Source organism: Marmota flaviventris, chromosome Y, assembly GCF_047511675.1.
Source record: "Marmota flaviventris isolate mMarFla1 chromosome Y, mMarFla1.hap1, whole genome shotgun sequence".
In the NCBI taxonomy this organism is placed as follows: Eukaryota; Metazoa; Chordata; class Mammalia; order Rodentia; family Sciuridae; genus Marmota; species Marmota flaviventris.
Genome location: NC_092519.1, coordinates 17,225,668 through 17,251,841, shown reverse-complemented (window position 1 = coordinate 17,251,841; position 26,174 = coordinate 17,225,668). Strand labels below are relative to the sequence as shown.

The following is a 26,174-nucleotide window of genomic DNA, read 5'->3' as shown; positions in this document are numbered from 1 at the left end:
GGGCGCTGTGTTGGTGGCAGGCTGAGTTCCTCTCCATCAACTTTCATCTCTTATCTTCCACAGACCTTCCAAAGGCTCTCTGGCCTCTTGGAGTGGGTTTCTGGAGACCATGGCTTGGGCCTGTCTGGTGACCTGGTCATTTCCAAGCCATCAGGGCCCCATGCTGAGCAGTGCTAATTGCAGTCTTAACTATACATTGCTACAAGTTTTATGGTTAGGAGGAATCATCCTTATGTTTCAGAATCTGCTCTGGCAAAAGGGTCACAAAAGTCAGGCCCTTCATACTCTCTTGGGTTCCTCTCACCCATACTAATTCCGACCTGCATTTCCATGCAGACAACAGGTGGTTTGCTGGAGAATGGGACATATCCTGTCCACTTCCTCCAGGCAGGGCTGCAGAGACATTGCTTTTTGGCAAATGAAGCATGTGGGGTCTGCCCACTGGGCCACATTTATAGTTACTCTCTTACCTTGTGTTCCCACCATTCATTTATCTGTCTCCTAACTAAGGGCAGAAAAAGTCAACATGCTTACTTGTGAGCCTATGGGAGGAAAATACCCAGCCATGCTGAACTCAGCTTTGACGCCACCCAGGAAGACACAGTGGTTCACACCAAGAGCCCTGAGAGAGCTGGGAGGATCCAGCTAAGACGCTGAGAGCACCACTGTGAACTAAAAGAAATAAACTCCATTAATAATAGGGCAAAGTATATTTTGAGTAGGTGCCTCTCCAAACAATACATACAAACTATAAGATTTTATAATGCTCTTTAACTTGCCTATGTACAACACAACACATGAGACTTAGAAAAGAATGTGTGACACAGTGGTGGTCCCAGAGTCATCAGCAGGCCATGAAGGCATCAAGGAAAAGGAAGAGATCAGCTGCAGGGCACACAAGGGCACATGCCTATGGTCCCAGCTGTAGGAGGCTGAGGCAGGGTGACTACAAGTTAAGGCCAGCCTCACTCTTAAAAAATAACAATTAAGAGGGTTAGGGTGAAGCTCAGTGGTGGAGCCCTCCTGGGTAATGTCTGAAATAACAAAGGGAGAAAAGGAGGAAGGAAGAGATATTTCACTAATCTGTACACAAGGCTGCAGTGGAGAGGCCTCAACTAACACACACAATGTGTCTGAAACTTCTGAATGACACAACACTAAATTGGGAAGTCCGGAAATAACAATTGATTTTTGAGAAGGAATAGTGGGCAGCAACATTGTGAGAAAAGTCAAAGAAATCAATAGTTGCATGACACAGTGAGGATGAAAGCACTGCACTAGGGAGGGTTATGTAGAGAAAAGGGTGACTTGATCCTGTACATGTGTGTGCACGTGCGTGTGAGTGTGCATGTGTGGGTGGCACAACCCACCCCTCCCAGGTGTTTTTTAATGTGACTTGCTGCTCTGAAAACCCTTACATGAGCACCAGGGCATTTCTGATAGCCTCTGTGACCCTGCTAAAGTGCTTTTCTGGTGCCTGGTGCATGAAAGGGAATAGTAACTAAAGTTCATTATATTATGAACTCTTCATAGAAATGAATAATTGGTTTCCTTAAATATTTAAATAGTTCTTCCACCCCTGTTTTCAACATAAATTATCTAATATACATTTTTCCAAGTCAACTCCAGTTTAGTTCAACTGAACTAATAATAATTTGGAAGGTGTGAGTTAATGTTCTTATGATGATCAGCATCATTTTAGAATCTTAGAGATTGAAGGATATTAACACACAGAAAGACATGAAGAAGCAATTCTTGCATCTGAATTGGTGACACCTGGAAACTGGACACAAACAAGGCACATTTTGATTTACATCAGGGATTCAGGAAACACCCAGGAGCTGAGCACGGTAGCATATGTCTGTGATCCCAGAAGCCATAGCAGGAGGATCACAAGCTTCAACCCAGCCTCAGCAAGAAATGGAGGCCCTGAAGAAGAACTTACCAAGATCCTCTATGAAACAAACAAAAAAAAAAAAGTAAACAAAAAATTAAAAAGGACTAGGTATGGGGCTCAGTGCTTATAGACTCCAGATATAATGATGGTAATGTTCCTTTTCTCTTCTCCATTCTCTGACCCTGGTAATTATTTATCTAAAACCTCTCACAAATTTTATTTTATCACAACATATGTAAAAGTCATATAATATTTGAGGACACAGAAAATATCAGAATTCCATATAGAAAAAGTTTTCAAATAATGAGACCGGAGTTTTAAATCTGATAAAGCCTTTACTGAAAAAAATAGACACTATAAGAGAAAATGTACTTAATGAAAGGAGAGAGATAAAATCTCTAAAAAAGTATTTAAATGCTGCGACTAAAAGTTAATGCAACTAACATTTTTGCACACACAAAAATGCACAGTATATATAAGATTATGTCATAATATCAAAAGATGCAAAGAACTTAAAATACAAAAAAGATGAATCTAACAATAACAGAGATTTAACCTTGCTTTCACATCTTCACACTGATGCCATCCTTATATCCACTCTAGGGTGCATTTTTATCACCTGTGATTTGCCAGAATGAAGGCACATACACTTTTCACACTCCCACACTTGTTTTCTCAAAAGAGCATGGTTGCTGAAGGCAGTGAAGACTACATCAGGCTGAGGCAGCAGGATCACAAGTTCAAAGCCAGCCTCAGCCACTTAGGACCTAAGCAACCAAGTGAGACCATGTCTCAAAATTGGAAAAAAAAAAAATTAAAAAAGACTGGGATGTGTCTCAGTGGTTCAGCACCTCTGGGTTGAAAAAAAAAAAAAATACAAAATATTCCCTCAAATCTGAATAAGTCTAACTAGATCAGAAACAAGGAATGTCTTATCACATTTCTACATACAAGGCTTTTCTCCAGTTTGAGTTCTTCCCTGCTGTTTAAAGAGGCCTTCACAGTTGAAAGGGTACCATATCATGTCAAGACCAGAAGGGGGGACATTCAAGATGGTGGGCCAGAGACAGGCAGCATCCTGTGTTGTTCCATGGCCTAGGTCTCACCTCATCGGAATACAGGATTTCAGAGAGTGTGAAAATACACTCTAGAGTGGATTTTCACAGAAATCACCACGCTGTAAGCCCAGTGCAGAATTCAGAGCCTCAGCGTTCAAGTAAGACTCTGGACTCCAGGCCCAAACCCACAGCTCTAGCCACAAGCAGCTCTTGAGTGGCTCAGCAGAAACACCTCTCAGCCCCTCTGCAGAAATCCACACTGCACCCCATTCCCACACAGGGCACTCAGCTGCTACCTACCCACAGCACAAGGCCATCACCCAGCTCCCCCCACATCACTGGACACCCCAGCGCTGGAAGCAGACCGGCTCCATCTTGGATCACATTTCTCCCTGTATTTGGTGAGCATGGCTGGCAGATGGGAACTCCCTCTGAGCCACATATCATCCTGCCACATCCCCAGTTCATTGTCCACCACCAGAGACTGTAAACCTTTTACAAAACTACTGATTATAGTTTAAATAATAATTGAATCCAACATTTCTGGACATTGAGACTAAACTGTAAATGTCTTCATAACAACAAATAGTTTATACGTGATGTATTGTTGATATTGGGATCTGTTAACATTGTCCTTCCCCACAAAGGAGGGATCTTGCAAACCTACAAGAGCACTACAAATCAATAGGGTAAAAACCATAACACCTCAGAACCACAGAGCTGGAAAGGTAGACACACAAGTAACATGAAAAGACAAGGGAAGAAAGTGCCCAAACAAATCAAGAGAACACATCATTAGAATCATTGGCAGCTACAGCAGAAAAATGGACACAGAAAGATTTCAGGATATACATGGTTAAAATGTCCTGTAAACGCCAAGAAGGTATAAGGGAGAAAAGACAAGCAGTAAAAGATCACTTTGATAATGAGCTACATGAACAAATCCAAGAAGTAAAAGATCACCTTAACAGGGAGACAGAGGTTCTAAAACAAACAAACAGAAATCCTTGAAATGAAAGAAATAATAGGGGCTGGGGATATGGCTCAAGCGGTAGCGGGCTCACATGGCATGCATGCGGCCCAGGTTCGATCCTCAGCACCACATTCAAAGATGTTGTGTCTGCCGAAAAACCAAAAAATAAATATTAAAATTCTCTCTCTTTCTCTCTCTTAAAAAAAAAAAGAAAGAAATAATAAACTAAACTCAAAGCTCAAATGAAAGCATCACGAACAGAGAAGACCACAGGGAAGATAGGACATCAGACAATGAAGATAAAATATATAATCTTGAAAGGAACATAGACCATAGAGTGAAAATGGTAAGGAACCAGGAGCAGAACATTCAAGAAATAAGGGATAGCATAAAAAGCCAAATTTGGGAGTTATTGGGATAGAGGGAAGCATAGAGGAACAAACCAAAGGAATCAAGAATCTATTCAATGAAATAATATCAGAAAACTTTGAAAACACGAAGAATGAATTGGAAATCCAAGTTGAAGAGTCTACAGGATGCCAAATGTACAAAATCAAAACAGATCCATACCAAGGCACATAATAATAAAAATGCTCACCATACAATATATGGAGAGAATTTTACAAACCATGAGAGAAAGGAATCAGATTATATATAGGGGAAAATCAGTTGGGATAATGGCAGTTTTTTTCATCACAGACCCTAAAAGCTAGAAGATCCTGGAACAACATATATCAAGCTTAAAAAAAATGAGTGCCAACCAAGAATCTTGAATCCAGCAAAAGTAAGCTTTAGATTTCAAGATGAAATAAAATCCTTCCATGATAAACAAAAGTAAAAAAGAATTTATAGCTAGAAAACCAGCACTACAAAACACCCTTGGAAAAATATTCCATGAAGAGGAAAAGAAAAACAACAATGAAAATCAAAAGAGGAAGGTAGTACCCCAAAGGAAAAACTAATCAAAGAAGAAAATCAAGTCAATTTAAATAACAAAAATAAACAAATATGGCTGGAAATACAAACCATTTCTCAATAATAACACTGAAAGCTAATGGAATAAACTCACCAATCACACGACATAAGCTAGCAGACTGGATTAAAAACAAAACAAAACAAAACAAAAGACCCAACAAGATGCTGCCTCCAGGAGGCTCATCTGATAGAAAAAGACATACACTGACTGAAGGTGAAAGGTTGGGAAAAACCATACCACTCACATGGACTGCACAAGTAAGCAGGGTTTTCCATATTCATATCAAATAAAGGAGACTTCAAGCCAAAGGGAATGAAAAGGGATAAAGATGGACATTACATACTGTTCAAGGGAACCATACACCAAGAAGATGTAACAATCATAAATATATATATGCCCCAAACAATGGTGGAGCTGTGTTCAAACAAACTCTTCTCAAGTTCAAGAGTCAAACTGACCACAACACAATAATCTTGGGTGACTTTAACACACCTCTCTCACCACTACACAGATCTTCCAAACAAAAGTTGAATAAAAAAACTATAAAACTCAATAACATAATCAATAATTTAGACTTAACTGACACATATAGAATATTTCAGCCTGTATCAAACAGAAACACTTTCTTCTCAGTAGCACATGGAACCTTCTCTAAAATAGACCATATACTATGCCACAAAGCAACTCTTAGCAAATATAAAAAACTAGAGACAATACCATACATTTCATCAGATCATAATTAAATAGAATTGGGAAACAAAAAGAAAATAAAAAGTAAAAATTTCTCCATCACCTCGAGACTAAACATTAGGCTACTGAATGAACAATGCATTGCAGAAGGAATCAAGGAGGAGATTAACAATTTCTTAGGGGTAAAAAAGAACATAGAAACAACCGATGGAAATCTGAGACACTATGAAAGCAGTACTAAGAGGAAAATTCACTGCATAGAGTTCATTCCTTCAAAGAAAAAAAAAATTAACAAATAAATGACCTCACACTACCTCTCAAAGCCCTAAAAAAATAGGAACAAACCAGCAGCAAAAGCAGTAGAAGGCAAAAAATAATTAAAATTAGAGCTGAAATCAATAAAATTGAAACCAAAGAAACAGTTGACAATATGGAGAAAAAAAGTTGGTTCTTTGAAAAAATAAAAAAAAATTGACAGACTATTAGCCATGCTAAAAAAGAGAATGAGAGAGAGAACTCAAATTACCCATATACATGATGAAAATGATAATATTACAACAGATATGACAGAAATACAGAGAATAGAAGACATTGAAGTTATCAACAAATTTCTTAAGTCATACGATCTGCCCAGATTGAATCAGGAAGACATACACAATTGGAACAGACCAATATCAAGTGATAAAAATAGAAAACAGAGCTTACTAAGATTAAGTGGGATTCATCCTAGAGATGCAGGGTTGGTTGCACTTATGCAAATCAATAAATGTAATTTGTTACATCAATAGACACAAAAATAAGAATCATATGATCATCTCAATAGATGCAGAAAAAGCATCTGACAAAATACAGCACCCCTTTATGTTCAAGACACTAGAACAACTAGGGATATCAGTAACATATCTCAACATTGTAAAGGCTATCTATGCTAAGCCTCAGGACATCATTCTAAACAGAGAAAAATTGACGGTATTTTCTCTAAAAACTGGAACAAGACAGGGCTGCCCTTTTCACCACTTCTATTCAACATAGTTCTTGAAATGCTGGCCAGAGCAATTAGACAAATGAAAGGAATCAAAGGGATATGTATAGGAAAAGAAGAACTTAAATTGGCACTATTTGCAGATGATATGATTCTACATCTAGAAGAACCAAAAAACTCCACCAGAAAAATTCTAGAACTGTTTACTGAATTAAGCAAAGTAGCAGGACATAAAATCAACACCCATAAATCAAAGGCATTTCTGTATATCAGTGGCAAAGACTCAGAGAAGAAAATGAGAAAGACTACCCAATTCATAATATCCTCAAAAAAAAAAAAAATACTTGAGAATCAACTTAATGAAAGCAGTAAAAGATCTATATGATGAAAACAACAAAACCATAAAGAGAGAAATCAAAGAAGACCTCAGAAGATGAAAACATCTAACTTGCTTTTGGATAAGCAGAATTAATATGATCAAAATGACCATACTACCAAAAGCATTATACAGATATAATGCAATTCCCATCAAAATCCCCAAGGCATTCCTCATACAAACAGAAAAAGCAATCATGAAATTCATCTGGAAAAATAAGACATGCAGAATAGCTAAAACAATCCTTAGACTGATGTAGGTGGCATCTGTATACCACATCTTAAACTATACTACAGAGAAATAATAACAAAAACAGCATGGTGTTGGCACCAAAAGAGACTGGTAGACCAATGGAACAGAAGAGAGGACACAGACACTAACCCAGAAAATTACAATTATCTTATATTAGACAAAGGTGCCAAAAACATGCACTGGAGAAAAAAGCATCTTCAACAAATTGTGCTAGGAAAACTGGAAATCCATAAGCAACAACATAAAATGAAATCCCTAGGTCTCACCATGCACAAAGTGCAAATCAAAATGGACCAAGAACCTAGGTATTAAACCAGAGACTCTGCATCAAATAGAAGAAAAATTAGTCTGTAATATTCATCATGTGGGATTAGGCCCCAACTTCCTATAGCCCAAGAATTAAAACCAAGAATCAATAAATGGGATGGAATCAACCTAAAAAGTTTCTTCTCAGCAAAAGAAACAATCTGTGAGGTGAACAGAAAGCGTACACCGAAGGAACAAGTTTTTACCCCTCACACTTCAGACAGAGCACTAATCTCTATTGTATATAAAGAACTCAAAAAGCTAAGCAACAAAAAAACAAATAACCCAATCAACAAATGGGCCAAGGACGTGAACAGACACTTCTCAGAAGAGAATATAAAATCAGTCAACATGTATATGAAAAAATGCTTATCCTCTCTAGCAATTAGAGAAATGCAAATCAAAACTTCTCTAATCTATCACCTCCCTCCAGTCAGAATGAGAGCTATAATGAAGACAAACAACAATAAGTGTTGGTGAGGATGCGGGGGAAAAGGTACCCTCTTACCTTGCTGGTGGGACTTCCAAATTGGTGCAGCCAATTTGGAAAGCAGTGTGGAGATTCCTTGGAAATCTGGGAATGAAACCACCATTTGACCCAGCAATCCCTCTCCTCAGACTTCCCCAAAGAACTTAAAAAAACACCATACTACAGGGACACAGCCACATCAATGTTTATAGCAGCACAATTCACAAGAGCTAAACTGTGGAGTCAACCTAGATACCCTTCAGTGGATGAATGGATTAAAAAATGTGGCATATATACGCAATGGAACTTTAATCAGCAATAAAAAATAAAATAAAATCATGGCATCTGCAGGTAAATAGATGGCATTGGAGAAGATAACGCTAAGTGAAGTTAGCCAATCCCCAAAAAACAAATGCTGAATGTTTTCTCTGATATAAGGAGGCTGACTCATAGTGGGTACATAGGGGGGAGCATGGAAGGATTAGATGAATGGTAGACAAAGCAGAGGACTGGGAGCGAAAAGGAAGGGACAGAGGATTAGCAAGGATGATGGAATGTGAAGGACATCATTATACAAAGTGCACGTATAAAGACATGAATTGGGTGTCAAAATTCTTTATATACAGATATGAGTAATTGTGGTATATATGTGTAATAAGAATTGTAATGCATTCTGCTGCAATTTCTTTATCCAAAATAAATAAATAAATAGCAGACGGGTTTTCCCAGATGTAAATCCTTTTTTAAAAAAAATTTTAAAAATATTTATTTCTTTATTTACTTTTAAGTTTTCGGCGGACACAACATCTTTGTATGTGGTGCTGAGGATCGAACCCGTGCCACACGATTGCCAGGCGAGTGCGCTACAGCTTGAGCCACATCCCCAGCCCAGATGTAAAGATGTAAATCCTTTTATGTATTTGAATAAAACTGTCAAAATTAAGTACAGCCCAACATGGCTTATCCACAGGATTTTCTACAATATATATTTTTTTAATACAACTGAACAAAACTAAAACATCTGAACCCTTTGTATTTCTTACATGCATAGGGTTTATTCATTTTGGCATGAATCTTTCCAAAAGAATCTTTCTAGTACTCAGAATAAACTGCAAAAATTAAAAGATTTCCCACATTTTTTCCATTCATAGGGATTCTCTCCATGAGAATTTTCATAAAAGAGAAGAAAAATAGGTCTAGAACATGAAGCTGATAGAGTATAGCAAATCGTCCCCATTCAGAGTGTTTATTTTCCAGTGAGGGAAATGGCTTTGAAGACAACAGGGAAAATGGAATGATTTGCCATATTTTTTCACATTTAAACAGTTATTCAGCCAGATGTGGTGATGTATGCATTTAATCCCAGAGACTTGGGAGGCTTAGGCTGAAGGATCACAAGTTGGGGCCAGCTTCAGCATTTTAGAACAACCTAAGGAACTCAGCAAGTCTCTGTCTCAAAATTAAAAATATAAAAATGAATGAGGATGTGTCTCAGTGGTAGCAGGCCACCAGACCAAATCTGCAGACAAATCCTCAGTACAATATTCAGCACAGTGAGCAGTGTGTTTGAAGGGGACAAGACATATTGATCCACCACATTTCACATTTAAAGAAATTTTCTCCAGTAAACTTCCAACATGTTGATGAGAAGAACAGTAATAACAGAAGACTTTGCCAATTGTTTTCATCAGTACAATTTCTTTGCAATATGAGTTTGTTCATGTAAGTGAAGCTGATGGGATGTAACAAAGGCTATTCCCCATTGTTGACCTTCACAGGGCTTCTCTCCAGTATGAGTCCGTTCATGTGAGCAAACATGAGAGGAGTGAGTGAAGCCTTTGCCACACTGCTTACATTGATAGGGTTTCTCTTGAGTGTGAGTCCCTTCATGTCTGTGAAAGAAAAAGCAAGAAAAAGACTTTTCCACATTGTTGGTATTCATTAGGCTTTTCTTCTGCATGAATACTTCCATGTACGTGAGGTTCACTGGATGTGTCAAGGGGTTCTCCACATTGTTGATATTCATAAGACTTCTCTCCAGTATGCGTTTTTTCATGTCTGTGAAGATGATGGGATCGAACGAAAGCTTTGCCACACTGCTTACATTCATAGGGCTTCTCCCCAGTATGAGTTTTTTCATGTGAGTGAAGGTGAGTGGACCGAGTGAAGGCTTTGCCGCACTGCTTACATTCATAGGGCTTCTCTCCAGTATGCGTCCGTTCATGTCTGTGAAGGTTAGAAGAATAAGTGAAGACTTTTCCACATTGTTTGCATTCCTTAGGATTCTGTCCAGTATGGATTTGTTCATGTCTCTGAAGGTAAGACAAAGTAGGGCAGGCTTTCCCACATTGTTGACATTCATAGGGTTTCTCTCTAGTATGTGTTCTTTCATGTCTGTGAAGTTTAGAGGACATAGTGAAGGCTTTGCCACACTGCTTACATTCATAAGGCTTCTCCCCACTATGAGTCCGCTCATGTATCTGAAGGTAGGAAGAAGTACTGAAGGCTTTCCCACATTGTTGACATTCATAGGGCTTCGCCCCAGTATGAGATTTTTCATGTGAGTGAAGGTGAGTGGACTGAGTGAAGGCTTTGCCACACTGCTTACATTCATAGGGCTTGTCTCCAGTATGCATCCGTTCATGTCTGTGAAGGTTAAAAGAAGTAGTGAAGACTTTTCCACATTGTTGGCATTCATTGGGCTTCTCTCCAGTATGGATTTGTTCATGTATCTGAAGGTAAGACAAAGTAGGGCAGGCTTTCCCACATTGTTGACATTCATAGGGTTTCTCTCTAGTATGTGTTCTTTCATGTCTGTGAAGTTTAGAGGATTCAGTGAAGGCTTTCCCACATTGTTGACATTCATAGGGTTTCTCTCTAGTATGTGTTCTTTCATGTCTGTGAAGTTTAGAGGAGTCAGTGAAGGCTTTGCCACACTGCTTACATTCATAGGGCTTCTCCCCACTATGAGTCCGCTCATGTATCTGAAGGTAGGAAAAAGTACTGAAGGCTTTCCTACATTGTTGACATTCATAGGGCTTCTCCCCAGTATGAGTTTTTTCATGTCTGTGAAGTATAGAGGAGTTAGTGAAGGCTTTACCACACTGCTTACATTCATAGGGCTTCTCTCCAGTATGCGTTCGTTCATGTCTGTGAAGTTTAAAGGACTTAGTGAAGGCTTTGCCACACTGCTTACATTCATAGGGCTTCTCTCCAGTATGCGCTCGTTCATGTCTGTGAAGTTTAGAGGACTCAGTGAAGGCTTTGCCACAATGCTTGCATTCATAGGGCTTCTCTCCAGTATGCATTCTTTCATGTCTGTTAAGGTTAAAAGAAGTAGTGAAGACTTTTCGACATTGTTGACATTCATAGGGTTTCTTTTTCGTATGAATTTTTTTATGTGAGTGAAGGTTAGACGATAGAGCAAAAGCTTTGTCACACTGCTTACATTCATAGGGCTTCTCCCCACTATGAGTCCGCTCATGTATCTGAAGGTAGGAAGAAGTACTGAAGGCTTTCCCACATTGTTGACATTCATAGGGCTTCTCCCCCGTATGAGTTTTTTCATGTGAGTGAAGGCGATTGGACCGAGTGAAGGCTTTGCCACACTGCTTACATTCATAGGGCTTCTCCCCAGTATGAGTCCGCTCATGTATTTGAAGGTAGGAAGAAGTACTGAAGGCTTTCCCACATTGTTGACATTCATAGGGCTTCTCCCCAGTATGAGTTTTTTCATGTGAGTGAAGGTGATTGGACAGAGTGAAGGTTCTGCCACGCTGCTTACATTCATAGGGCTTCTCCCCAGTATGAGTCCGCTCATGTATCTGAAGGTAGGAAGAAGTACTGAACGCTTTCCCACATTGTTGACATTCATAGGGGTTCTCCCCAGTATGAGTCCGCTCATGTATCTGAAGGTAGGAAGAAGTACTGAAGGCTTTCCCACATTGTTGACATTCATAGGGTTTCTTTTTCGTATGAGTTTTTTTATGTGAGTGAAGGTTAGATGATTGAGTAAAAGCTTTGCCACACTGCTTGCATTCATAGGGCTTCTCTCCAGTATGCGTCCGTTCATGTCTGTGAAGGGAAGAAGAAGTAGTGAAGAATTTTCCACATTGTTGGCATTCATTGGGCTTCTCTCCAGCATGGATTTGTTCATGTATCTGAAGGTAAGATGAAGTACTATAGGCTTTTCCACATTGTTGACATTGATAGGGCTTCTCTCCAGTATGCGTTCGTTCATGTTTGTGAAGGGAAGAAGAAGTAGTGAAGGCTTTTCCACATTGTTGGCATTCATTGGTATTCTCTCCAGTATGGATTTGTTCATGTATCTGAAGGTAAGACAAAGTAGTGAAGGCTTTCCCACATTGTTGACATTTATAGGGTTTCTTTTTCATATGTGTTCTTTCATGTCTGCGAAGTATAGAGGAGTTAGTGAAGGCTTTGCCACACTGCTTACATTCATAGGGCTTCTCCCCACTATGAGTCCGCTCATGTATCTGAAGATAGGAAGAAGTACTGAAGGCTTTCCCACATTGTTGACATTCATAGGGCTTCTCACCAGTATGAGTTTTTTCATGTCTGTGAAGTATAGAGGAGTTAGTGAAGGCTTTGCCACACTGTTCACATTTATAGGGCTTCTCTCCAGTATGCGTCCGTTCATGTCTGTGAAGGGAAGAAGAAGTAGTGAAGAATTTTCCACATTGTTGGCATTCATTGGGCTTCTCTCCAGCATGGATTTGTTCATGTATCTGAAGGTAAGATGAAGTACTGTAGGCTTTTCCACATTGTTGACATTGATAGGGCTTCTCTCCAATATGTGTTTGTCCATGTCTGTCAAGGGATAAAGAAGTAGTGAAGACTTTTCCACATTGTTTGCATTCTTTGGTCTTCTCGCCACTATGGATATGTTCATGTATCTGAAGGTAACACAAAGTACTGTAGGCTTTTCCACATTGTTGACTTTCATAGGGTTTCTCTCTAGTATGTTTTCTCTGATGTATTCTAAATAAACTTCGGTAAGCAAAGTCTTTCCCACATACATTACATTTAAAAAGTACTTTCCCAGTATGCGTGATCACGTGACTGTGAAGACTTTTGGGTGAAACCACGGTTTTACCACCTTCTTTACCTTCATGGGATTTCTCTCCAGAATGAGTTCTTTCATGTTTTCTAAAGAAAGTGGGGGAATGAAAGGCTTTTCCACATACCTCACATTGAAAAGCTTTACCTCGCCTATGTGTTCTTGTGTGACTTTGAACATCTGTGGGAGAAGATGAGGCTTCATCACATTGTTGACATTCATCAGGTTGCCACCCAGTATGAGAATCTTCATGCCTTTGAATGTCATTGGAACAACTGATGACTTTCCCACATACTATACTTTCACAGGGTCCATCTCCAGTTTGTGTTAACATTTGTGTGTGAACACTTTTGAGAGAAACCAGAGATTTCCTGTATTGTTTCAATTCACATGGCTTCTCTTCACATTCTTCATGCTTGGAGCGTTCGGGTCCACAGTGAGATGTGATCTGCCTATGAGGAATGAAGGGCATATGAAGTCTTTGGCACACATAATGCAGTCACATGAATTTACTCTATTAAAATTTTTCTTTGCTTAAGAATTGGGATCTCATGACCAGCACATTATTAATACTTGATTAATTCATGATGTTGTATTTATTTAAGGTCCTAGGTTAACGTCACTTCCAACATGAGGTAAAGCCTAGGATTTTCAAACTTGTTCAAATTGCCAGAAAATACAGAGATTGAGAGGAAACAATGCTTTGCAACACAGCTTGCCTATGGTCATTATCCAAATAATTACACTCATATATGCAATTTCATAATACTTTTTGCATGTCAAGCACTTTGAATAGACTGAATATCTATATATCTGTATATCTATGTCTATATATATATATATACATATATATATATATATATATATATATATATATATATATATATATAATTTATTTCAGTGGACAATAGATTTTATTGATTTAAATGTGGTGCTGAGAAGAGAACCCAGTGCCTCAAGCATGCAAGGCAAGCTATCTACCACTGAGCCACAATCTCAGTCCCAGTGAAGTATATATTTCTGGTAAAAAAACCTTATAAGAATAAATACATTTAAAGTTGTGCAAATTTCTTGCATTGGTTTTTAAAATTATATGACATCCCCAGATTCCCTCAAGGATTCCTCTTGTGAGTAAAATTACCTTAGATTTCTCCCAAAATTTTTAATCTGATTTTCAATGTTCTTCTCATCACATTTGTTTCCTAAAATGCCAAACAAAAACATTATAAATTTCTAGGAGCTAGAAATGCTTTTCCAAATTCATGGTGCATTTTATGCTACATTAATTCACCAACTGATTGTCTTTTCATGTTCTACATAAATAATAATAAAAAAAAAAAAACACAAATTCTCTAAGTAAATACACAAATTATTACCTATAGATGCCAGGTTTCTGAGGACTTCCAGCATCACATCTCTGTAAAGGTTCTTCTGGGAAGCATCCAGCAAATCCCACTCCTCCTGCATGAAGTTCACAGCCACATCCTCAAAGGTCACTGAGATCTAAAATATCCCACAAATGTGTAGTGGGGACCAGGGGGAGATTTCACAGCATGAGAAATCTATACTCAACATGCATGATGATCACATGATTCCCTGGCCTCTCGATTAATTCCACAATTTGGTCATTGAAATCTCCAGTGCATTTAATTCTTCACAGCCACTCCAACACTAGATTTGGGCCCCACACAAAGTAAATAGTAGAGTGTTGTACACCCTTTCTTTGGTGAGTTCACAGGAAGGAAGAGGGGCTCCCGGGTCACCCTAATCTTATTTGTTGATTGCATCTCTATCACCTTCTTACCAATATCCTGTGCAGTAGAGAGCTAATATTAGCACTCTCCTTATTACTTACCCCTTAGAAAAGAAAGCTAACTGAGTAGGAAATTGCTGGGATCACAAAACTCAGCATTTGAGAGATCCTGCCAACCACCATGACTCACTGGGCATACACAGTTAATATAGACAACATGGTATTTACTGATCTCCTGTTTCCTTTTGAAAGTCAATTGTTCCATTCTTAAAGAAGTGCTTAGAGTCAGCCCCAACCCACACCCTCAGAGTATGGAGTCACTAAAGAGTTTCCCTCATAGACAACAGTTAGACAATCTTCCACACAGGTTGTCACAATGTGTTCACTGGGGACTGAGCTCAACTTGGGTGATTACGCTGAGGACAACTAGGAGTTTGCAGGTGCTTTACTCCAGAACAAATTTACCCAATTAGTAATCAAGCACAATGATTAATGAACGCAAAAATATAATAATTTCTGGTGGTTAATGTCAAAGCAGAATGGGGTGTGTCAAAAGATGGCAAGTGTCTCAGAAAGAACTCGATGACCCCAAGATGTCACCTTGTCCAAACAACAGCCTTACAAAATTATATCGGTTTGAAAAATAGTTTTCTTAACAGACAGCAGAAAATCCTTTCCCAAACCTCATGGCAACCATGAATGTCCAATGATTTTCAAACTCTTCTGAACAGCAGATGTCTCACTCAGATCATGTACAGTATGAGACACACACCACCGTTCTGCTCAAGGACACTTTGATCAAGATAGGCCACATGTACAATGGTGGTCTGTCATGAAAGAGATTCCTCATTCTTGTAGCACAGCTGGTGCAAGGAAACCTCAGGCACAAGTACTTCCAGGATGTGTTAAAGCAGCAGGTTTGCAGCCCAGAATCCTGAACTATCCCACACTGACTGCTTGTGAAACAGGCCACTCCATGTGGGTCTCTAAGCAGGCTATGATTTCTGCACAGTGTGGAACAGCCAAAAGGACCACCTACCAGAACATGACACTGCCACTCACAAAGATCCATGCTCAAGGCCTTAAAACACATGACATTTGAAGCACGACAGTATCAACAGAGGCTAGTAGAAACCCAAGAGAAAGCCTTTAGTGGGCTGTTCTTCATGGCATGGAAAAATTATGAGTGACATCAGGTGTCTTGGGGATAGATCACAATGATGGTCTAGGCCAACTGAAATCTAAATGGCAAAGGGTACTTCATCCCACTATTGTGCAGAAAAATATCATTTATTATACATTTAACTGTGAAAGTCTAAAACACATTTCAAAAATTTAAGAAATATATAATTAACCCAACCCCCTCAAAAAAAAAAAAAAAAAGAAAGAAAGGAAGACATGTCAAACAGGCTTCCATGAGACACTTAAGACCTGTCACCAATTTTCTACTGTTATTTCCAGACAACAGAAGTTGAGTTAAAACTTCCTAATTCTTTCTGTTTATATTTATTTTTTTAGTTGCAGTTGAACACAATAGCTGTATCCTATTTATTTATGTGGTGATGAGGACTGAACCCAGGATCTTGCACATGCTAGGCAAGTTCATGACCACTGAGTCAGAACCCCAGCCCCCCTTGTTATTCTTTATATGGCATATTTTACCATATTATCAAAATTAAATAGATAAATAAAAGTATTAAATGGAAAAGAAAACTATGAAAGACTCTCATGATCATGAATGCAAAATTCCTCATCATACAATACTTTATTGAATCCAAAAATAAATAAAAAGAATTATAAACACAGCCAAGAGGAAATTATTACAGCTCTGTAAGACTGGTGCAAAATTTAAAACTCAGTTAAAATTTAACAGGGACCAGCATACTACTGTGGGAAGTCAAGCCCAGTGGCCCAGATGCACTCACATCAGCCTCTGCAGGGCCCAGGAACACAGCACACATGCAAGGCTTATTCAGAATTAAAAACCAATTGACATTATCCATCACAACAAAAAGCTAAATAATAAATATTGATTATATCAATAGTTAAAAAAATCAAGAATAATGAAAAAAACACTAAAGCTCAAAAAAACAATGTCTTCATAGAGAGACAACATGATCCTCTATGCTACTGGAATCCACTAAAGAATCTTGAAAAACAATGATGTGACATCAGTGTTGTCATGTTCATAAACAGGAAAATTTTTATATTATTGACAGCAGGAAGCTGGGCATGGAGGCCATGCCTGTGGTCCTTGACAATCAGGGGGCCGAGGCAGGATGATCCCAGGTTTGAGTCCAGCCTGGGCAATGTAGCAAGACTCTGTTTCTAAACAAAAAATTAAAAGTTTTGGGAATGTAGCTCAATGGTATAGCAGCCCTGAGTCCAACACACAGCACCAAAATGAAAAGGAAAACAAACACACACCACTTATACAGAACCAATAAAAGAGAAATACTCATATATAAATCTAACAAAAATCTGTATGACAAAAACTGCTAACTTCTAATAAAAATATCAGAGACATGGAAAATATTTGCAGATACTTTTATGTTCACAGATGGGAAGCCTCAGTTACCATCAATTCTTACCAACTTTATTTATGGATTCAATATAATCCCAATAAAAATATTTTAAGTTATGTTTTCAGTAACAAAAGATCCAGAACAACCAACACAGTAATGAACACTCAGTTCACAGGATGAACACTACCTGAGGTTAACAGCTAATAAAAATCTACAATCATCAAGACACAGTGGTATTTGGCACAGTATAAAAATATTCCACTGATCTTTTACAAAGGAGCAGAAGAAAATCAATGTAAAATATAGTCTCTTGGACAATGTTGCCAAAGCACTGGACATGAATTAACATGTAGAGAAAGAAAATATTCTCATTTCACAAATGTCACAGAGCTCCCAGTGGAGCCTCAGTCTCAAAGTAGCACACACAGCTGGGGCTGCAGCTCTAGCAAAGCACCTGCATGGCAATTAGGAGGCCCAGGGTTCACTTGTCTGCACCAAAAAATTGCCGATACATTGTAGTACCTAATGCAAAACTCCAAACATCATTAAAATAACAAAGAAATACAGAGAAATCTGGGCTGGCATGACAGCTTCATATGCAACATCAAACACATGAACTGTGAGTGAAAAACTTGTAAATAGAACTTGATCAAAATGAAGTTTGCATTTTTCAAAAGATGCCCTTGAGAGAATGAGAAGACATGCTGGAGAACTGGACAAAATGTTGTCACAACACATAATGACACTGGGTTGGTATTCAACATACATGAAGAATACTCAGTAAAAAAAGTAAGCAACCAACTTGGAAGTGGGAAGAAGATTTGGAAAGACACTCATTCAATAAATAGGCACAGTTAATACATGTGTGAGAAGATGTTCACCTGCATATAACTAGGAAACTTCAAAATGAACAATGAGGTGCCACCAGGTACTCAACTGGAAGGGTGAAATGCCAAACACTAAAAGCTCCAAAAGACAGTGAAAACTTAAATCAGCAAGAACCCTTCCCTGGCTCATGTGAATGGAGAGAAGAACACTCTCTCTGGAAGATAGTCACGCTATTACAAAATAAACATGGTGCACTCTACAATTAATTCACCACACTCCCAGGTGTCTATGCAAATAAGGTGAAAATTATGCACAGAAAACTTCTCAGCAGTGACTACAGCAGCCATATCCAGAACTGCCCAAAGCTAGAAGCAAGGAAGATGCACCTTTCAATGCTGAATGGACAAGGTACATTTTAACCACACCAAAGAATATCACCCAGAAAGTGAGCTCTGCAGCCTGTAAAGATACAGCACCCTTAAAGGCAGACTGCTAAGTGAGAGAAGCCAGTCTGAAAGGTCAAGTGCAGTAAGATTCCAAGTCAAGAACATTCCAGAAGAGACAACATTATAGATGCACTGAAACACTTCTGTATGACATTATTATGTAGAGTATGTGACACACAAAATCACACCACACAGAGGAGGAACCCTAAGGTAAAGGATGGATTTCAGCTGATGATAAAGTGTTGCTTCATCCACTCTCTTAATCAAATGTAGGATACTGATTCAGTAACTAACAAGCATCCAACATCAATGCAAAATATTGAGAACAGTGTAGAGAAGGGTGTTTGATACTATATGTAATGGCTCATTTGAATTGTCAACCACATTGGATTAAGAGATACCTGTGATTAAGAGGCCTCTGGGTGTGTCCGTGAGGGTGTGTCTACAAATGATTGGCATGTGGAACAGAGAACCAAACTAGAGAACCTCCTTAGGTATAGGCAGCACCATCCAATAGGACGGTGTCTTAGGTGGAACAAAAGTTGGAAGAAGAAGGAAGCAGCAGCAGAGAAAGCCCCTTTCTTCTCCAATGGCTGCTGCAATGGCCTGAGGATATCACACTCTGCCTTCTTCACTCTCCCAAAGTGGACTCTGCCTGTGATTCTCCAGGGAGTTTCCAGAACCTTTGGTCTGGAAAAGGGCGGGACCACTGATCTCTCATGTTCTGAGACTTCAGCCTCTTGGACTCTGTAGCTACTACTTCTCAAGCTCTCCAGCTGCAGACGGTCACTGTAGACATCCAGCTTCAGGTCAAGTAGGCCAATCTAATAAGTCCCCTTTTATAATCACACTTCGTGTTGATGCTTTTCCTCTAGAAAACATTGACTAACAAACTATAAGTCTAACATTGCTCTGAAAAACAAAATTGATTTAATAAGGAAATGAATGAACTACCATGCCATAAACTTTAACAAATATAAACATAAGAAACAATATTACATAATGAATACCTTTCCCAAATAATAATGCAAAAAATAAAGTAAAGAAGAAAAGTCATAGTTACAAATTTCAAAACTATGGACAAGAGCAACGAAACTGATTTTCAATACTATTTCCATCTGGAAAGAAACTGGATGATAAAAATTTTTTTTTAATATATATTAATTCTTTAGTACTAGGTGGGTACAATTTTTTTATTTAATATTTATGTGGTGCTGAGGATCGAACTCAAGGCCTCACACATGCTAGGTGAGCGCTTTTTCTCTAAGCCACAATCCCAACCCCTGGATGATAAATCTAAAAGGTATTCCAACTGCTGGTGTGGTGGTGTGCACCTGTAATTTCAGCCACTAGAGAGGTCAAGACATGGAACTGGCAAGTTGGAGGCTTTCTCAGCAATTTAGCAAGACATCCAGAAATTTTGTGAAACTTGGTCTTCATCAACAATAAATGGGGGGACTGGGATTGTAGCTGAGTGGCAGAGCACTTGCTAGCATGTATGAGGCACTGGGTATGATCCTTAGCACCACAGATAAATTAACAAAAATAAGGTATTCTGCCCCTCTACAACTATACAAAACAAAAACAAAAATAAATAGGTACATAATAAATAGGAAGGGGTGAGGACGTGTTCAGTGGTCAAGTGCCTCTGGGTTTGTTACCCAGTAAAACACCTGCCCACCTCCAAAATGCTGCTCACACATTGAAATTCATTTTTTTGAGGACAACATAAGCATGAGCAAGTCCCTGGTTTCAATCCCAGCACTCAATACATCAGCAAATAAGTAAACCCCAGTCTCCAATACGAATTTTTTTGGGGTGCAGAGTAGCTCAGTAGTAAGAACCTGATAGCCCTCGGTTCAATCCTCAACAGTCCATGTACACACACACACACACATACAAAAAAAAAAAAAAAAAAACCCTGAAAATATATGTAATGAGTGATAAAAAAGGCAACAAAAATCAATGAAAACACAACACACTTTCTTACAAAGGAGACTGAACTTGCCCATGATGTACACTCTTTGAAAAAACAAAGAGCATTTCAGTAAATTATGTGAAATTCAGGGCATGGATTATTGTGTTTTATGGGGTGAACTTAGAAAAACTATATCTAAAATGAAAATAGTACACTGTATCTAAGACCAGTGAAAATATTGTACAGGACAGAGAGATTAGAGAGAGCATTTATGTTACTCCCAAGTTTCATAAGCTAAAAGGCCAGCTCCCAAATGGGTAGCCCTAGGAGGAGGTAATTAGGAGGGAACAGGAATCAGGTGACATGGTGAGAGTGCTTGTGAGAAGATCAGCACCCTTACTTAGACATATATATCTCTCCTTTTCAGAAAACAGGTGTCATTTGTTATTTCACTGATAAAGTATACAGTGATTTTTAAATGATCACAGTTCGGTATTTTAGATATTGCCAAAATTGTCCTTAAAACTTCCAATGAAGATGGGTGTGATGGTGCACATCTGTAACCACAGTGGTTCAGGGGTCAGAGGCCCAAGGTGATATAGCAAGACCCTGACTCAAAAGGAAGAATCTAAACGGGGCCAGGGATGTGGATCAGTGGCTAAGCACCTCTGGGTTCCATTGCTGATACCAAAAACGACACAGCTAACATGAACCTGCCAAGTCCAGACAACAACAGTAACAACAAACTGTCATTCCTGTCAAATTCATCAGCTTGTCCAGGACTGTAACTAATTTACATAAAATCAAATTCATAAATTTATCCACCACAATTTTTGTAGAAATGGATTCATTTCCTGCAGCAATAATGGTAGACAGAGTTTCTCTGTATCTTAAGAGGCATTCTGGAATCTAGGGCATGGATTTCAATTGGAAATCATTGAAAAGACAAGATCAAATCTCACCAATTTTCTATGCATACTCAGGGGTAGCAAAAGATAAATTAGATGTGTTTTTGTTGTTGTTGTTGTTGTTTGTTTTTTTGTTTTTCTGTTCTGTTCTTTTTCTTTGGTTTGGGATCAGAGATTAAACCCAGAGGAACTTTACTGATGAGTCACAACCCCAGACATAAGGCCTGGCTAAGTCGCTAAGGCTGTACTCAAGTTTACAATCCTACTGCCTCAGCTTCTGGAACAGCAAGGATCACAGGTGTGCACCACTGTACCTGGCTGTAATTGTTTTCACAATGGAAATGTAACTAGACTTTTTAAAATCCACTTCTTTCTTGCCTATTTGATAATAGTCCATCCCATTTGGCTCTGAAAAAATAGACCTGGGCCTCAAAATGTGAGCACATCATTTCAAAGTGATACACAGAAAGCTTTGGTGCTGAGGAAGCACACATGTGTCAGGCTCAAGGGGCAGGGAAGGTCCCTGACATCTGGGACATGCTCCCTCCTGGTCTTGCTTCCTGAATGCCTCTAGGATCACCCTCCCAGGGACCTAGACCATGACTCCACTCTACGAGGCTTTTCAGGTTTGCACAGCCCTGCACTGGGGTGAGTGTTTCTTACTCTCTGGCAGAGGTTTCGCTCCTTCACACTGTGAGACTGAAAGGGCAGGAATCACTGGTGACCTGGCCCCTCAGCACCAGCATCCACAGGCTGACTGGCCACCTCTCTCCATGGAATGGGAATAAAGCTTGGGTAAAAGAAGGTCCCAAGGAAGTAGCTGTCTAGATGAGGCTTGTTCCAGGAGATTCCTCAGCCCAGAGCCCCCAGCAGCTTCCCTGAGAGGCTGCACCCCACACCTCAGGTGTCCTCTAGGAGGAACTGACCCAGGGCCTGAAGTTCTGTTCACCCTGCAGGGACCAGGGCAGCTGTGGGCACCTTGTGGCAGCTCCAGGAGAGGACAGTGGCTGAGGACATGGGACCCTGTGAGGCGTCCAAAGGGAACCTCTGCCCAAGAAATCTGACATGGTGTCTACACCTAAGGATTATAAAGGGAGAAGCACAAGATTTTTACAGCTGTGAACTCAAGTTCTCTATACAGTTGCATCTACATCAAAGAACCTTCAGAGTACTTGACTTGGCTAACCAGACCACCATGAGGGTGGAAAGGCAGGGTTCTGTATGGAGAGCAAAAATTATCTTGGGCTATCTTAAGCCCTTTAATAGCCAATTATCTTAATTTCTGTATCAGACCACAATTCTCAAAACTATTAAATTTCTCAGAATATATCCCTACCCTTACCAGACATCTAGTCCCCACCATCTACCAAAGTAAGAATGTAATAACAACAGTCAGAAGAAATTTCTTTTTTCTTCCTTCCTTTCTTTCTTTCTGCAGCCCACAAATCTGATGATCCTACCATTGCAGTTGGTTAATGTAGTGATACGCAGTTTCTTTTATAAAAGTTCATGTAGGCCAGGCACAGTGCCACACAAGTGTAATCCCAGTAGCTTGAGAAGATAAGGTAGGAGGACTGCTAAATTCAAAGTCAGTCTCAGCAAGTTAGTGAGACCATAAGGAACTTGATGAGATCATGTCTCAAAATACAATCTAAAAAGGACTGATTGTGGCTCAGTGATTAAGTGCCCCTGGGTTTAATCCTTGTCTTTCAGGGTGGGACACATACATCATTTAGGGTCACTTGAATCCATGTTCCTGAGTATGCTCATTAATATTTAAATCAAAATGAACTATTTTCCATAGCTGGGATTGCCAATGCCTTTAATGTCAACACCTTGAGAAACTGAAGCAGGAGGGTCAGGCTGGGCAACATGGCCAGGCTGGGCAACATATCCAGACCCCATCTGAAAATCAAATTTAAAGAGTTGGGGATGAAGAACAGAAGAATGAATCAAACACTATTATCCTATGTGCATATATGATTACAGGACTGGTGTGAATCCACATGGAGTACAACCAGAAAAAGGAGCAGTGACACTCTATTTATGTGTGCTGTGTCAAAATGCATTATAATGCCATGTATAACTAATAAAAACAAATTTAAGTAAATAAATGATCTATGTCAAATTGGGGCAGGGGAGCTTGGAAAATGACCCAAGATTCAATATCCCTAGGTTCTATAAACAAATGCCTTTTTTTCCTTTTAAAGTAATTATTTTGACCAAACACAGAGAACTGTGAAGTGATTATTCTTTCCTCTCAAGTATAATAATCACAAATGGAAAACAAATGCTTTCAAAAGTGTTCTTCTTACCAGGGACACAGGCTTGTTAGAATGGCCTTAGGCCTGAGCCTAAGCAACTCCATTTTAAAAGACCTGCAGTTTCACCAGGCACATCCACAGATCCCTCCAGTAAGGCCTCAAACAAGTTCCTTCCCCTCACCCTGATAAAGAGAGTGAAGCCTCTGCCAGGCTGTCCTTGCCTGATAAGAGGGAAAGACAAGAAGATCAGGGTGCAGATGACCCCAGAATAAATGATGTCACTGAGAAATAGGGTGGTAGCTGATAAGGATTGAAAGGGTGATCCAAAGCCCCAAAATTTAGTATAAATGATAGAGCTGATGATCAGGAATTCAGCCAACAGAAACAAGGATGCACTCGAGCTGGAGAGTCTGATGAGGACCTGACATCCCATCACTTGGAATCTTTCCTGAGTCTCTGTGTGATCCTCACTGCTCTCAAACTCTACTGCCTTCTCTGGACCTTGGTAAGAGCTGCAACTCCTCTCTACAACCTCCTCCTCAACTGGTCCTCCGCTCCAAACCAGGAAAAGCCTGCCTTGGTTCCAGATCTGGTCACTGAGGTCTGAGTGAGTGTGCATCTGCTGGACTCAAAGCCTAAGACATAAGACTTTTGAACTTAGCATGCAGAGGAGATGTCTTTCATTAGCTTATCATTATTAAGTGTGTTTTCCAGTGCTTAGAATGAATCTAGAATTGTTTGCTGTGAATTGATTATGTCTATGGCAATGCCTAGCATTAAGGATTGTTGTTTTCTTGATTAAGAACCTATACAGTTAAACTGTATTGAGTAATTTGAGTGAATAGAGCATTGAAAGGGGCAGAAGTGTGTGGACATTCTTTATTTCTCCCCTTGACTGCATAAGTCACAGTTTTGCCCCCTCCACACAGCCCTGTAATCCCAGGAACTTTGAAGGCTAACGCAGAAGTGAAGCCAGATTTACAGATAGGTAGTTAGGCAGATTGGGTCTAATATTGTGTAAGATAAATAAAACAGAGGCCCTTATAGAGAATGGAGTCCTGGAAACCAGAGCAGCAATTGAAATGTTAATGTCCCCAAGGAAGGAATCCACTCTAAGGAACTGTTAATCATAATCCAAAAGTCACCCGAGACCCTTCCTGCCCACATTACTCCTCCAGCCCCCCAATCTCCCACCTTTTGGACCTTCCCACCTGCATTCTATCACTGCAACATAATGAGAAACAAAGTGTGGGAAAGCGGAAAGAAGACTTTAGCTATAGAAGAGGGAAGACCTCCCCCTTACAGGGATTCCACCTCTTGGGTCCCCTTCTTCCTGTGGGGAGAAGTCTTTTCTGCTGTCCTTTAATAAACCTTCTACTTTCCACTCTACACTTGCCTCAGCGTGCTTCTCTGGTGTTATACTTCAGCATTCAGGGAAGCAAGGACTCGTCACTGGTAAACAGCAGTAACAGAAGGATCACAGGTTGGAGACCAGCTTCCACACCAAGTGGGTGCAGATCTCAAAATTCAGTAAAAGTGGAGGCTGGGGATGTGACTCATAAAGCTACCCGAGTTTGGATCCCCAATTAAAAGAAAAAAACTATTCTCTCCAATATTTCACTACATGAGAAGTGACAATTAGCGGACGGTGTCCATTTGAAACGAGTGGGAAGAACGAACGTCTGGCCGAGCTGTGAGCTGGAGGGAAGGTGGGTTTCAGAAGGGAGGAGGCTCCTGCAATTTGGGGGACTTACAGCAGCCTCCGGAGGAGCTCCCCTGGGAGAAGGAGGGTGCATTTGTGGCCCTGCTTCCTCCACATTGGGAAGAGTGGGTCGGGCCACCAGTAGGGAGCAAAGGGGACACCAGGGACCTGAGCCGCCCTTCCAAACCCAGGGAACCAGGGGACAGGGTCCAGGGCCACCCTCCAGCGGGGACTCTGCCACGCTCAGCAGCTCACCTCAAAAACCCAAAACTCAGTTCACCCCACGAGGCCAAGGGACAGGGCCACGACTCCGCTGCGCTCCCCAGCTCACCCGGGCACCGGGCACCGGGCACCAAGGCAGGTGGTGACGCATACCTTCAACACTGGTCCCAAACTCACCATTTTTGTGTTCTGTGGTGACTCAGCGTCCTCTTGAGGAACCTCCAGGCACCCGAGACGGGGGTGGGGGGGACACAGGCAAAGCAGAGTCACCTGAGTCCCTGGAGCAGAGAACTCTCGGCTTGAAGGATGAGAAGCAGAATCGCAGAGGAAGAAATGCTCGCGAGATTGCGGAAGCCCGCCCTTCCTCTCCCTCTGTGCACTGATTGGGCAGTTCCCCCAGCATCCGGATGGATGGCCTCCAGGCCCGCCTCTGCATCGTGACTGACATCCAGCATAATCCAATCACTGGCTGAAATTGGGTAGAGTGACAGATGCTTGGCCCCAGCTCTTTTCAGGCGGAGCTTTTCAGCTGTGCTGGGAACTAATCCA

General features: G+C 40.1%; 1 protein-coding gene across 1 annotated transcript; it reads right to left on the bottom strand.

Moving 5' to 3' along the window:
• Positions 1-9,771: 9,771 nt before the first annotated feature.
• LOC139703466 (zinc finger protein 709-like) lies at positions 9,772-25,951 on the bottom strand. The gene is made up of 4 exons (XM_071606937.1): positions 25,803-25,951; positions 14,436-14,562; positions 14,201-14,261; positions 9,772-13,511 (listed from the first exon to the last, which is right to left on the bottom strand). Exons 1-4 carry the CDS (start codon positions 25,803-25,805, stop codon positions 9,866-9,868), a joined length of 3,837 nt encoding a protein of 1,278 aa, XP_071463038.1. The 5' UTR covers positions 25,806-25,951; the 3' UTR covers positions 9,772-9,865.
• Between the last annotated feature and the right edge of the window lie 223 nt (positions 25,952-26,174).